General features: G+C 43.5%; 1 protein-coding gene across 1 annotated transcript; it reads right to left on the reverse strand.

Annotated features, from left to right (window-relative positions):
- Positions 1-163: 163 nt before the first annotated feature.
- LOC102057781 (nucleolar RNA helicase 2-like) lies at positions 164-14,291 on the reverse strand. The gene is made up of 15 exons (XM_055721511.1): positions 13,888-14,291; positions 13,411-13,704; positions 11,931-12,006; positions 10,791-10,969; positions 9,465-9,582; positions 8,620-8,805; positions 7,070-7,215; positions 6,654-6,803; positions 5,220-5,381; positions 4,550-4,669; positions 3,988-4,061; positions 2,716-2,875; positions 1,759-1,893; positions 935-979; positions 164-418 (listed from the first exon to the last, which is right to left on the reverse strand). Exons 1-15 carry the CDS (start codon positions 14,254-14,256, stop codon positions 224-226), a joined length of 2,409 nt encoding a protein of 802 aa, XP_055577486.1. The 5' UTR covers positions 14,257-14,291; the 3' UTR covers positions 164-223.
- Positions 14,292-14,295: the final 4 nt, after the last annotated feature.

A 14,295-nucleotide genomic window follows, 5' to 3' on the forward strand; every position in this document is an offset into this window, starting at 1 on the left:
GTAAAACACTCCTCCCTGCAGAAACACATAGGGCGGGAAAATGGCACCAGCTGGTTTGCCAGGCAGAAAGAAAAATCTTCCAAAAACTCAGTCATTTCAGCAAACATGACTGTTAGCCATCCTCAAAGGTAGGCTGCTCTATCAAGGAATAAAGACAAAGAAGAACGTCTAACAGGCTTTTACTTTTTCATAAGTCAGCTCAGTCCTGTATCTGTACCAGAGGTTAATCAACTGATCTGTTAAAATCATGTCCCCGGTTTCCACTCTTAAACCAGTTGTTTCTCCTGAAGCTGCTGTCACTTTGCTTCCCATTTCTAAACCTGGAGAACCCTCGTCCCGCCTCCTGGGGGCACTCTTCCAGCTCAGGCAATTCCTTCGCCACAGACAGTTGCCAGCGCCTGGTGTCCCTCCACTGTTCCTGAAACAAGACCAATGTAAGGAGACTTTATGTGCTTGCAGGTGTGTCCAAGGTACCCTATGTCATTTAAAAGCAACATTGAATGCAAAGGCATTCCCAGACAAACCCCACCCAACGCCAAAACAGGTCAAGAGATCCCTCACAGCGAGGAGATAACTCACAGTCCTCAGACATAGGATAAACTATCACAAAGGGACAAGAGGAAGTGAAGTCAACAGAAAACTGGGTAACTCTCAATTAATCTGGAGAGATCAAAACCCAGAGTAGCCAAAGAACATAGGATTTTGTTTAATAAAATCAGGTAATATAATGAGAACTGAAATGAGAAAGAGGCATGACAGCATAACTTCTAACAATTGTGCTCTGTTCTTTCTAATGACTCTGTTGTCTATGCAATGCTCTTATTAAAACACAAGCCTTATCCTCCCACACCACCCTATATTCAGTCCTATACATGGCAATCACCAAATTTCAGATTGCCAGGTTCCAAAGCCAGTTCTGGCTACAAAAACATACCTGTATGTTACTCAGTTCGCCAACAGGGATATCAAAGCACACACCCTGTAACAGAGAAAAAGAGGCATTTACTTTCCAAAAATACATCCAAGAACAGAGATATGCAACTCCAGTCAGGCAGCACCTGCAACCGCTCATACACACTTAAGTGTAGAAACCAGAAATAGCAGAAGCACGGTCTTTGTAAGCTGAAAAAAAAAGAAAATAAAACGCAGACTCAAATGCTCCATGCTGACAGTAGCATTGCCTGCAATCAGCCTGTCTGTTTAAAAGTAAGACAGGCATCATCTGGCACCACAAGCTCTCCAAGAATATACCTGCACAGAAGACAGATGTCAGACACATCAGGAGCCAGGCTGACAGTCAGGTGAATGCTGTATTGCTTGGGTCAGGCAGTCAGTAGTCAGTCACTACCCTACTCTACAGCTGTCTTTCCAGTGCAGTGGTATACAGTGTTAGCATGTCACAACAACCACTCCCACTATATATATATATATATAAAAAATGATTTTTTTTTCTTTTTTAGGAGAGAATTCTTGCATTATCATTTAGGAGCAACATATCCATTCAAATCAGTGTCTTTTGAAACACTCAGCTAGCTTTAATATGTGTGTGTGTTTGGTTTTTTCAATAGTGTATACATAAACAGCAGTTTCAGGGGCCCTCATGATAGGTTACCATTTTCAGAGAAATGAGAGTAAGGTATCAGTATTTCTATAAGGGTATTTCAAAACTCCTACCTCAAACACTGCAAAAACTGGCTGCGTGTATGTCTGCATCTGCACACACACCCCCACCCCTTCCCCAAGGTTGGGCCAGCTTACCATCTTCCCCTTGAGGAAACGCATCGCAGATACTTTGCCATCTACCTCCTCACCAAGCTGTTCTTTTAGTCCTCTCCAGGCATAGCTCATGGTATGCATTTCTGTTGAGCACTTTAACACCATGGTCACAAAGCCCTTTGGGAAACAGAAAAAAAAGCATTTACAAGACTAAACTTGGTTGGACAGCCTGTAGCTTGCTCACTGATGAACTATGTAATAACTTGTTATTGTAATGTAGCATTTAATCCTAAGAAGTCAGCTTCCTGAAAGTGAAGCAACCAAAAGCCTCCTAAGAAGCCAAAAGCATCCATGTAACCTAGGATTGCCCATTGATATTAAGGCAAATAGAAGACCCAGAAGCAAAGACACACCTATTCAATATATACAGAAAGTTACCAGTAGAAAATGGGTTACATAAAACCCAAACTCATACACAGTCCAGTCACACACTATTTCCAAAATTGTGTTACCATGCCACAAACTGGGCCAATTTCTCCCTAAATGCATCAGAAAAAGGAAGAGCTGTACTCTTCACCTGTCAAGATCTCTTTGAAATCAGGTAATCACATGCTAGACTTACTTGAAATACTACAGAAATGTAAAAGCTTCCTGGGAAGGGAAAAACTACAATAGCATGAACCAACCTATTAGCTTGTAAAATGTCATTAGTTAAACTCTCTTAAGAGCATCCAAGTTTTCTGTCACTTAAGTGTCTGGAGAAATTCTTGTAGTTCTCGTTACAAGAAAGTTTACTAACAGATTTCAAATTTCTCTGGTTTGCTGCAGAGCACCAGCAAGAGCTGATTTCAGTTAAGGAACAACCAACAAACCAGGAGCTGGGGACAACAGCTATTCAGAAACCCTACTGAAAGAACCCGAGATGATGATGCCACACTCTGACTGGACGCAAGCAGTTCATTTATCCATTACTGTTAACACAGGCATGACGTTATTTACCGCAGTTGAGTTGAGTAAGGAGCGCTGCTGTACGTAAGATGCCCCAGAAATATGGGCTAGAGCTGCTGCCAGGGCATCAACTGCCCCTTTTTCATCTATGAGCTCTTGAGCAGATTTTCTGAAGTAGTCTACTGCAGAAGGAGGAATGGCCTCCAGCAACCTACATGGTGACAACAAAAGTTTAAGAAATCAGCAAAGGCCAGTGTGAAGTGCAGTCATGTTTAAGACATAACCTTCAGACAGCTTTCAAGATTAACATATCATCTCTAAAAGCCTTGGCTATCATACTTATGCTTCACTACCACTCATTTAACTTGACACCTTCAGGATGTTGAATACCCACCTTCTCTGGTCATCAAGGTGAGCCTCCTGAAAGATGCGTTCAAAGTTGAGGATTTACAACATGGCATGTTTGACAGCATTGTCAAGGGAAGGCTCTAAAATACTAGCAACTCTTAACGCCATACCCAAGAACCCACAAGAAAGTGTTGCCAGCAAAGCCAAGAAGCCCTTGCTTTTACTTCACAATGAAGAGAAGCAAACCACTACAATGCCACTGCTGGGCTGGGGCAAGGCACTTCTTGCTCTCAGTGCAAGCTGATTAAATTGATTATTTCTGGGAGAGGCAGTGAAAACAAGCTGGGAAATTGAGAACAGCTATTTCTCTGATGCTGGTTTTTGTACACCAGCACCCTTCACCATTTTTTAGTATGCAGTGAACTCAACACCATGCCCATGGTCTCCTTTACACTGGTCAAATCCCTACCAATTATAATAATCTCTGTCAATGCAGTTTCCACCAATGGGGCAGCAAATGTAAACAGAGCTGCACAGAATAAAATCCACAACCCTTGATAATAAAACAATACAAAGAAACACAGGACACAGCTACAACACCCTCATTATGCCAGAGTAACTCCTCATTATACTAAGTATTGCTCCTTACACACTAATACTGTATCATCTGAGCAGACAAAATCAGTTTTCTCTCACGACAGTAATTCCTTGTTCTGCTACTGATTTCTGGTTATATAAACAAAGGTTAATTTTAGCAAGAACTTAGAGAACATCAGGTTCTATCAAAAGGTCTATGTTCAAGCACACAGAGGTTTATCGATATCATTATGAAAACAAGTCAGAGTTAACATGCAAAGCAGCTGACTTTTACAACATAGGCAAAGACACACTCACATACAGGTCTGCACCCTTGAAGCTCTGCAGTAACAGCATTGTTATTGGTAACATCTTTTTAGAACAGGCAAATAAACTTACTTTTTGGCATCATTACTTGAAGCTTTGATTACATCTGTAGCAGAGGGAACGCCTACACGCTTAAATGTAATCCCCTGAAATCAAGAAAACCAATTACAGTTAAAGGCATTTTCGGCACTCTACAGCTCAATCCTAACCGAGTCACATTATTGAGACTTCTAGTTACTATTTAGAACATCACTACAGTCTTCACTTAATCTATTTCTAAAGCTAGAATGAGGCTTTTAAGTTTCCACCTTTGTTAATCTGGAGCTACTTTACACAATTTACATGCAGATTATAATGCAAGGCATAGTCTCCTTCATGCATTCCTGTCACAGTCTGCCTGCTGACATCAACAGAGTACTGCCAACATGGGAGAACTAGTAAGAGATTTGAACAGGCTACTACAAAAGCATGTATAAACGCTTACCAAATATGAACACTTTAGGCCTACTACTCTATGGGACATGAGTCCCATACTGGACTCATAAGCAGCCCATCATTACAAAGTCTAAGAGTGGCAGAGTCTTTTTAGGAGCTGAAAAAATTTCATTAAACAGATGTCTGAGGTACAACTCACCGCTTTGTGCTCAACTTGTTTCAGAAGATCTTCTTCTCTTCTCTGAAATAAACAAATGCAGATCCCGGTCCGGCCAGCTCGACCTGTACGTCCAGAACGATGGATGTAGGAGTCAACATCCTTCAAAAATTCAGATTAACATGAGAAAACCTTATGTCACTTAAACTGCTGACATTTATAGATTATAAGAGAGAGAAAATGCAAGCTAAATTCTAATTCAAAAGCCTAAGGCGTGATTCATTATGTCTCTATACCCAAACCACTCAGATCTGCTTATGTTACCCTGCCCAAGGTATGCTGCCTCAGGTTTAAAAAACACTATTAAGTTTTTTTCAAATAAAAAGCTCCACTGGCGTTGCAAAAGAAAAAAGACAGCAGAAATGTTTTATAGAATCATTATGAAACTCAACAATGTTCAGAAGCGATTCAGAAATGCTGAAACAATGTCAAAAGCTATCTTACGACTTTGCAGAGTAACCGAAAACTGTCACTTTTACTTTAACCGAAACTCAAAATAAAAAAACTTAACTAGGAAATTCTAGGCTGGTGTTTACAAAAGAAAATCCACTTAATTTGTGAATCAGAACATAATTCTGGTGAAACACAGCAATAACCCACTGTTATGTCACAACGAAATAAATTACAATTTTAGTCTCCCCTAAGGACTTACTTTTGGTGGTGAACACTGCACAACAAGGTCAACCTCGGGAATATCCAGGCCACGGGCAGCTACATTTGTTGCAATCAAAACTTCAAACACACCATTTCTAAAGCCTTTTAATGTAATTTCTCTCTGTGTCTGTGGAATGTCACCGTGCAATGACTGGGCATCCTGTCAGTGAAACAAGCCATTAACATGTTATTTAATGGGGCAGCCTACACTGCAGCATCTACAGACATTTAATTACAAAAGCCGAAATATTGTGCAGAGCAAGAGAAAATAATTACACGGCCAATACCAAAGGAATATAAAGCATCCTACTTTGTGGTTTGATTCTTCTCTGGGACAGTAATACTCATAAGCAGTAGTTTTACCATAATATTATTTGTAGCACACCAACAGCAAACTGTAGAAGTTGCAGCCTGCCACACCAAAAGGGCCCACTTCAGCTCTCACTTCCACTGGAACAAATGGAAGCAACTTCTCTTAAGCAGTGCTCATCAAGAGCTAGCAAAAGACTTTGCTCCCTTCCCTGGGAAGCCATCCCAAAACCCACAGAAGCTGAAGTGAGGTTTTCAGGGCCTTCGCAAACCCTACAGGTGATCTGAACAACCTCTGCTTTTAATGGGACAAGATCAAGTGTTTGACAAGGAGAGAGGGAGAGTCACAAGCTCAGAATTCAAATGAGTAACTGCTCTCTAAAGCAGAACTTACTAACATAACAGAAAAATATGTCACATACTGACACAAGAACAAAACAGTCAGATTTTCTGGGAAAGCAGCAGAGCCAACAGACAAAAGTTGTTGTTGCAAGATCTTAATGGGCATGGTATATGACGTTTATCAAATACTGGGGCAAGCCATGTATTTCCACCACTGCTCTTTCTCCATAAATTAGTATTTGCTATCAAACTGAATTTTCTCTGAAAAAAAAATCCAGCAACTTTCCCCACACTCAAAAATAATTCAAGCAAGCATAGAAAACCTGCTCAATAGATCACCTGAGCTCTGATCAAACTATTAAATGACCTTCCAAGGGCAACAAGAGATTCCATTCTACCATATTAGTTGGATTTTCCTGAATACTGACTTTTCAAATAAATGCCATTACAAGATGGGAATCCGAAAAGCACACTAATGTGAGACGGAAGATGTGCACTATACTAGCTCCTGTTTATTACCACTATTACTGTCTCCTATTCAGCATGTGCTGCATTTTTTCCATTGATCCTGTCCTGCGTGATTTTAAAGCCAAAGGAATAAATTCATCACAGCCAAGAGGGTATCTTAAACTGCAAAGCTCTACTTTTAGAAGCAGCTTTCATAAGTCTTAAAACCACCTACAGAAACAACTTCATCCACGCAGTTGCAACCTCACATTTATTTCAGGGCATTCAACCCCTGCATATCTGTTACTGCTCTTCTCCATTCAGACTGCAGTACCTGTTTGAGCGAAGCATTCATAGCCAGTTCATTTGCTTCCTTTTTGGTCTCACAAAAGACAATGGTCCGCCCACGGCTGCCACTGTAGACTTGAATGATATCCCCAAGAACTCCTGCTCTCTGAGATGAGCGACACTGTATAGCCAGGTGCTGTTTGGGAAACAATCATGATAAGCATCTATGTTAAATCTAAACCACACAAGCACAGACAAAATGAACACAGAAAGAATATTTTTTTCTAAGCTTGCATACTGCTTCCATATGAAAGCTCTGCTTAACAAAAATAAAATAATAATCTGTGTGTTAATCATGTGAAAAGTCATTGCACAGCCCCATGGGCAGTGTCAGTGCAGAACCCATTTCATCCAGGTCACATACTCTCAGGACCTGCACTGCTCTGCAGCAGAATCACTCACTTCCACAGTCGTGGCAGTCCTTTGAGTCCTCTTTCCAATCAGGTCAATCTGTTCATATTCATCTTTCATGTATTTTTTCGCTACATCATATACCCATCGTGGACAAGTTGCAGAAAACAGCAGTGTCTGGGGGTTGTTCTCAGAACCTGGAAGGAAAGGCCACCGATTCCAGTCATCACAACAGAATCTGAAACTTGAGTACTGATAAAAAAAAGCAACAGAGTTGCTCTCAACTTGAGAGGCTTATATGTGCAGTAAGTGGGCTACAAAAAGAAAACTTAGAAGCAACGAAAACATTTTTAATATCCTTTAGACACAAAAGGCAAAATTACAGTAATTTTAACTGGACCAAACTAAGTCCTTCATCCTGCCTGAGAAGAAATGCAAGACACACTTCGACATCATCTGCTAAAAATGGTTTAGAGTGTGCCTGAAGTCCTCCCACATACTTGAAAGATCTCATCTCAGTCCTTCCTTGCCTGGTATTCCCATACTAACTAGCTGTGAACAGTATGGCTATGTGTAAAGGAAAAAGGCAAGCTAAAATGGACACTCTGCAGACTAGGGGCACGAATTATATAACAAGATAGATCACCCCAGGTAAAAACAGCTCAACAGCATCTTGAAAAAGTTTAACCTACCTTCATAACTCCACAGGTTCAGACAGAAAGAAACACACACTGCAAGAGGACACTATTATACCCCAAAATTTATCTTCCGGTTATGAAGAAAACTTTCAAAATTGAGTAACTACAACAACTCTTCCAAAAACTATCCAGATCTCCTTTTTCAGAAGGTTATCTGTGCTTTTTGGCTGTCAGGACACAGACCAACTCTGCAGAAATGGGGAGAACCTAACAGTTAAGTAAAAATAACAGTGGCTGTACTGGGTCAAACCTAAGATCCATGAAGTTCATATACTCTCCCCAACAGTAGTCAAGTGTAGTTAACAAAGATGTTAAGAAGCAGTGTCAGTAGCCAAGTTTTTGTGGCTTCCAGAGCCAGAAGTGATACCCTTGGTTTTAGTAATCCTTGATATTTCCACTTCCAGTAATTCAAGCCACTTTTCAAAACTTTTGGTATTAGTATAACGTGGGAAGGAAGGAACTTCACACTATTAAAATAACTTTCTTCACTGCCGTACTGGCTATCTGATGGCTTCGCTGAATGCCCACTACATCAGAAAAGAGCAAATATCCCCCAACTGTGAACTTTGTGTGATGCCGAGCGTACATGCACACCATAACCATAACCCTATGCTCAGCCACCTCTCTCAGGACGAAGAGCATTAGGGCTTAGGGAGCTGGGCTGGGTTTGTTACTTTTTGCCATTTCCTCACACACACCCTCCTTTCAGGGATGTCATTCCAGCCCTTGAGCCATCTGTTACCTTGCTTTGAATCTTTTTTAATTCTACCTTACCCTTTTCTCTGAGGTCTGATACTAGCATTGCAAAAAGGATTCGAGTTAGAAGTGCACTGGCAGTTTTCAAAATAGCATAACTGCACTTTCTGCATTATCCCCTATTCCTCTCCTGCTGTCATAATTTACCTTTTTTATAAGCAAATCCTAAGATTTCTTCCACTTGTTCAGCAAAGCCCATGTCCAACATGTGATCAACTTCATCCAAAACAACATGCTTCACACTGGAAAGTTCCAGCTTGCTATTCTGAATGTGGTCTTTGATCCGTCCAGGAGTCCCCACTAGAACATCAATGCCACTTCTAAGAAGATCAACTGGAAGATGACAAAAAAAACAAGGACAGTGTCAGAATGCTAAGAAACAACAAGGTAAAAAGTCACCAGTACACAGCAACACTTCTCATTTTAGAGCCAAAAAGCGACTGCTCTCAACTTTAATCTCTGAATAAAGCACTAGATCCAGTCCAGGTAACAAACAAGTAAACTTAATGGTGGTCCAAGTTACTCTTGTCAGGAATACCAGCTAAACCACAAGCAAACTTACAATAAGATACATCAATTTCCAAGCAGCAATCATCTGCATTAGAAACCTCCAGAGCTTTGTAAGGAAGAACACTTTAGTTTTTCAGCTGATTTCTTTTTCACAGCTATCTCTGGAGACAGAAAGAGCCACATGCACATACAGAGTTCTCTCCCTTCTTTGGATGGTCATCTAGTCCCACAAAAACCAGACAAACATGCAATAAAGGAGAAACTAAAAGGACTAGTCACTTTGCAGACCTATAACCATTCTTTTAAATAAAGTTTCATTGGAACTAAAATAATTCAACCCAGGCTTATGCTTCCTTTGAAAGCAATGGCATGGTTTCTGACTGAAGTGAAACTCCAAGGAGCAAAAAAGCCAGTTTTATTCATGGAATGCATTTGGAGAAAGTCAACTTCAATCCTGTAGTAACTCCTTAGCATTTACTTACGTTGTGCTTTATATGGTGTTCCTCCATAAAAACAAGCCACTGACAGTTTCCTGGTGAGATTCTTGAAGTCTTTGGCTACTTGAGTGGCCAGTTCCCTCGTTGGAACAAGAACCAGCACCTGGAGGGAGCGAAAGGAGACAAAAACGCAGCTGTTGCTTGGGAGAGGGTGCTAGGACAAAAGGGTTTACTTCATGTCAAACACCTTGTACTCCCATTCTGACTCTACACTTGCTGCAGAGATGCCCACAGCTCCCCACCATCCAAGCAATATTTCCTGCCACCTGGAGCCCGCACACAGCCTCATAGCCAGCATGAGGAAACAAGGCAAAGCATGACAAAATAACTGAGATGTAGAAAACAAGTTTGTTTTTTTTTCTTAATACCAGATAAAACAGACACTTCATTAACATAACCAAGGACAATGAATGAATTCAGCATTAAAGGATAAGAGCAGGCACTAAGCAATCTGGACCAGTAAGGTCTTAAAAGATACACAGCATGATGCACTCCACCTATCTGCCGCCTTCCAGTATCTATCCTTCTCCCCTCCATTTCGTTTAAGAATGAAACGATTAAAATAAAGAGCTAAATTATTCTCTAGAAATCTTTCTGACAGTAAGATTTTAAAACTTACATTGCCATTAAAGTTAGTAAAACAGAAGGATGAAGTAGGCAACAAATCTGCAGACTACAGCAGCTTTTCAGTCTAATGTTAAACATATATACTTCATTTGTATGGGAATACATCATCTGATCACAGATATCTCATTATTGATTCCTACTTAATGAGATTCCATGATTTGGAATATAAACACCACTTGCATCCATTAAGACAAGTCTCCAGACATAACAGGGGAAAAAAACCCCAACCAACCAAGAGCCTTCAGTTATCACCATGGAATTCATAGTGAGAAACAGCCTCAGTGAACAGAGACAAGTCCAGCTGACTCAACCGCTTCCTCAGAAGAGGCAGGGGACTGAGCCCCAAAGCCGCAAGCTAACTTCCTGCAGACAGCAGTCTGGAAGTCCGGTAGGTACTACTGCAGTGCCCTGACCATTCTCCCTGAAGCAGTCACAAGGAACCCTAAACATGAAACATGTTATCACTGTGATGCTGCAAGATCTGTCACACTGTAGCTCCTGATCCAAGGAAAGTGTTCAGTATTACAAACACCAATAAAGGAGAAAGAAGAAGTGTTCAGTATTACAAACACCAATAAAGGAGAAAGAAGTCCCAAACAAAGAGTCGCCAAAGCAATTACAAAATCACTTTTGAAAACTGCCACATTCTAAGGTTTTGGTATTAAGCCTTAAGTGATAAATTACTTTTGGTGCACGACTTCTTCTCTCATCTTGTGAGACACTCTGAAGTTTTTCCGTCAGTGGAAGAGCAAAAGCAAAGGTTTTCCCAGTTCCTGTTCGAGCTTGAGCAATTACATCTTTACCATCGTATATGGGCTGAAAAGTCTTCACTTGCACAGGGAACAGGTATTTTATACCTCGAGCTGTAAGATAACCCAAAGAGGTTTCATTAAAAGGTAAACAGCTAGAAGCCCTCAGATATAACTAGCCCAAATATGTAGGGCACATCACATCAAATCCTGCACACAACAGGAGATGCAACTTGGAAGAAAACCACGTATCTTTATTTTCACTCCTACTCTAGATCAAAGGATATTCCACCCCCACACACACAGCTGAGTATCCACAATGAAATACGGTCACCTTTGTGATGTCTGGTGTAAGTCAACAGGAGAGGAAATAAAAAATAAAAACACAACATGTTTTTTTCTGATACAGCCCAAGATTTTGTGGTAGCTTGGTTCCAAAGGGTGGGAGGAGGTAAGGGTGTTTGTTTTGAAATATTCTAAAACTCCAGAGAGATTTTGCACAGTGGAAATTAAACAATCCAAGAGAAACTTTTGAGTAAAGAAAACATGAAGGAACAAAGAGAATTCTTTCTGAGGAACAAGAATAACACAACTTACCACCACAGAGGACAAGAACTCTACAGTGATTACTCCCTCAACAAAATTAATCAAAACAAGATATGAAAATGCCCAAAGTATGAGAATAATCTGTTCACAGAAGCCAAACAGTCTTCATATACAAAACACCTTTACACTTAAGAAGTGATATTGTAGACAGCAGATATGAGAATTGAAGATACATAGTAAGTAGAATGATGCTGACAAGAAGAGAAACCTGTCTCTAGAACGTGTATCTAGAAATGACCACAGCATGAATGAACAAACTCACCTTAAGGCACTTGAAGCTGAACAAAACAGAAACTTTGTTCCTAACTAACAACAGCAGATTCTTTGAATCTACAGTGACTACTCACATGCATATTGTTACCACACAATAAGTGTATGACAAGTGCAGGCTTCTGTCTCTGCTTAAACAGGTAAACAGTGCAATTCTGGACAAATGCTTACAGAAATTTCTTTCACCACATTAACTAACCTTTGAGAAGGTTGATGGTGTTTTGGGAGAGAGGAAAATTAGAGAAGGCACCTTCTTTTGCTTCTTCTGTCAGCTCCTAACAGGATAAAAGAAAAAAAGAAAAAAAATAACTTAATAGTTCTAAGAGATGAGCAAACAACATAGCCTACATAAGCACACAAGAAAAGCTGTGCATTTGCTTTACCACTGCAATCTTACCAGCTACCTCCCTTCTGTTTAAAGAAAACCCTTGCAGAGCAGGCACTTCACAAACAAAAATGTCATCACAGAGTGAAGTGGGAAACTTTAATCTGGCCACCCTGTATTAGAAGACAAGACACATTGACACAGGCTATACCACTCAGTGTGACAGAATTCCTACAAGCAAATCCTGGCTTTACATCAGTCTTAAGACCTCCCGCCAAAGGTATTCCTGTGCTTGTTACCTGCAACAATTTGTTCAAAACCCCAATTACTGCTATCTCATCCCTAGTTCAGATATACCTGTGCCACCTTTTAAGACCCCGGCGAACAAAAGGGAGTTGCCCCTTCCACGTGATCTTAGTGCATCATGCACATATGCTCGGCAAGTTCAGGAAAGGGAAACTACTTGTTAAAATCTGAACTGGAGTCCGCTGAAATCATTAGAAAACTTCTTCACAGCAAAATGTCACAATTCACTGCATGAAGCAGGAATTTCCCTCCACATCACACCTACTCAGTACACCACAGAAACAACTTCTTAACTTTGCACACCACTAGATACTTACTTAAAACTCACAATTTAGCTTCTACTTCAAAGGTCCAAGAGATGACATCATTACACCCAAAGTACCAAATGCACTCTTGATTCACATTCCCATCTTAAACACACGAGAGAAAACTGCCCACAGAAAGCCCTATACAGGGGAAGGCAAGCTGCAAGGCCCTCTCGTATCTACATGTGAGGCCAAGGGTGAAATCTGAAGAGGGAGAACTCCAGAAATGGGAACTAATTAAGGTAACTGTGACCTTCCCTTATAGGACACCTTGCTAAATACTTCTTTGAAGGGCCAGCCAGCAGAGAGAGCACCACCACAGCACAAAGCGGTGCGCGTTTCTGGGCTGGTGACTGCCTGTGCGGCAGGGAGAAACCCTGGCGCTGCAGGACGCACACCAAGTGGCTACATGAAGATGAGCCAGCACACGGAAGCTGCTCCGTGCTAGCCACCCTCCTTCACTGCAGGATAAGCTACTCCAAACAGCTCGACGTTTCTTACAAGGAGAAAGGCACAAAGAGAGACGGGTAGTCACCCGCCCCAGCATGGCCCCAGCAGGCGCGATGCCGGGCGCTCGCTGACACCCAGGACCAGGTGCCGCAAACCTATGAGGTACAACAGCCTAACGCTGCCACTGCCCTCACACACCAAGTCTCCACGCAGCACCCACGGCATATTACGCCCGCTCATTACCACGGAGCCTTCAGGCAAGCTAAGGGCTCACGCTGGCACCGCATTAGTACCTCTGCGTCGCTGTCCTGCTCTCCAGCGGCCGCACTGCCGGACACGCTGTGGGCTACCGGGGACACCACGCCGTTGCTCACAGCGGAGGAAGGCTGCACCGTGTGCTCGGCGCCGCCGCTCTCTCCAGTCAGACCGTTACTCTTCTCCTTGGTTTTTTTTGTTTTCTTGGCCAGGGGCGGCCCAAGGTCACCGTCGCCCAGCCCGCTCTCCTCAGGCTGGGCCTGCGCGCCCTCGGCCTTACCGCGCCGCTTCACTCTCTCCCGCCGCTTCAGCTTCTTCTCCTGGCTCTCCTCCTGCCGCAGAGAAGCGGGCGTTACACGGCGGACCTGCCACCCTCGCCCGCCCGTTCCAACAACCCGCCGTTATTCGGTTCTAAGGCCTCAACGCCCGGGCTGCCCCCGGGCCCGCGGCGGGGCCGGGCCGTACAAAATGGCCGCCCCCGCGGCGGCACGTGGCGCGCGGCCGCCCGCTCCCACCTTGACCTTCCTCCGGCGGCCCCGGCGCAGGGACTCGTCGCCCGCCGGCGCTTGCGGCTCGGCGGGGCCGGCGGCGAGGCCGGCGGCGGGCATGGCGGCCGGCTGCTCCCCGGGAAGGCGTGCGGCGGCGCTCCCGCCCGTCTCGCAGCGGCGGCCCCAGCCCCCTGGCTCCGCCCCGGCGCGCAGGAAGTGAGGCGCTACGGGCGGCGGGCGGGCCGGGCCGCGGGGCAGCGCCGCCGCCAGCAGCAGCAGCGGGGCCGCCCCGCCGCCGCATAGCCAGCCCCGCTGCCGCCGCCCGCTGAGCGGGGCCGCCGCCGCCCGGGCCGCGGGGAGCCCGAGCCGCGCCGCGCGGCCCCACGCGCCACCCATGCGGCCGCTGTGCGCCGGCCCGGGGCCGCCCCTTCCGCC

The sequence above is a fragment of the Falco cherrug genome, chromosome 9 (assembly GCF_023634085.1).
Source record: "Falco cherrug isolate bFalChe1 chromosome 9, bFalChe1.pri, whole genome shotgun sequence".
NCBI classification, from domain to species: Eukaryota; Metazoa; Chordata; class Aves; order Falconiformes; family Falconidae; genus Falco; species Falco cherrug.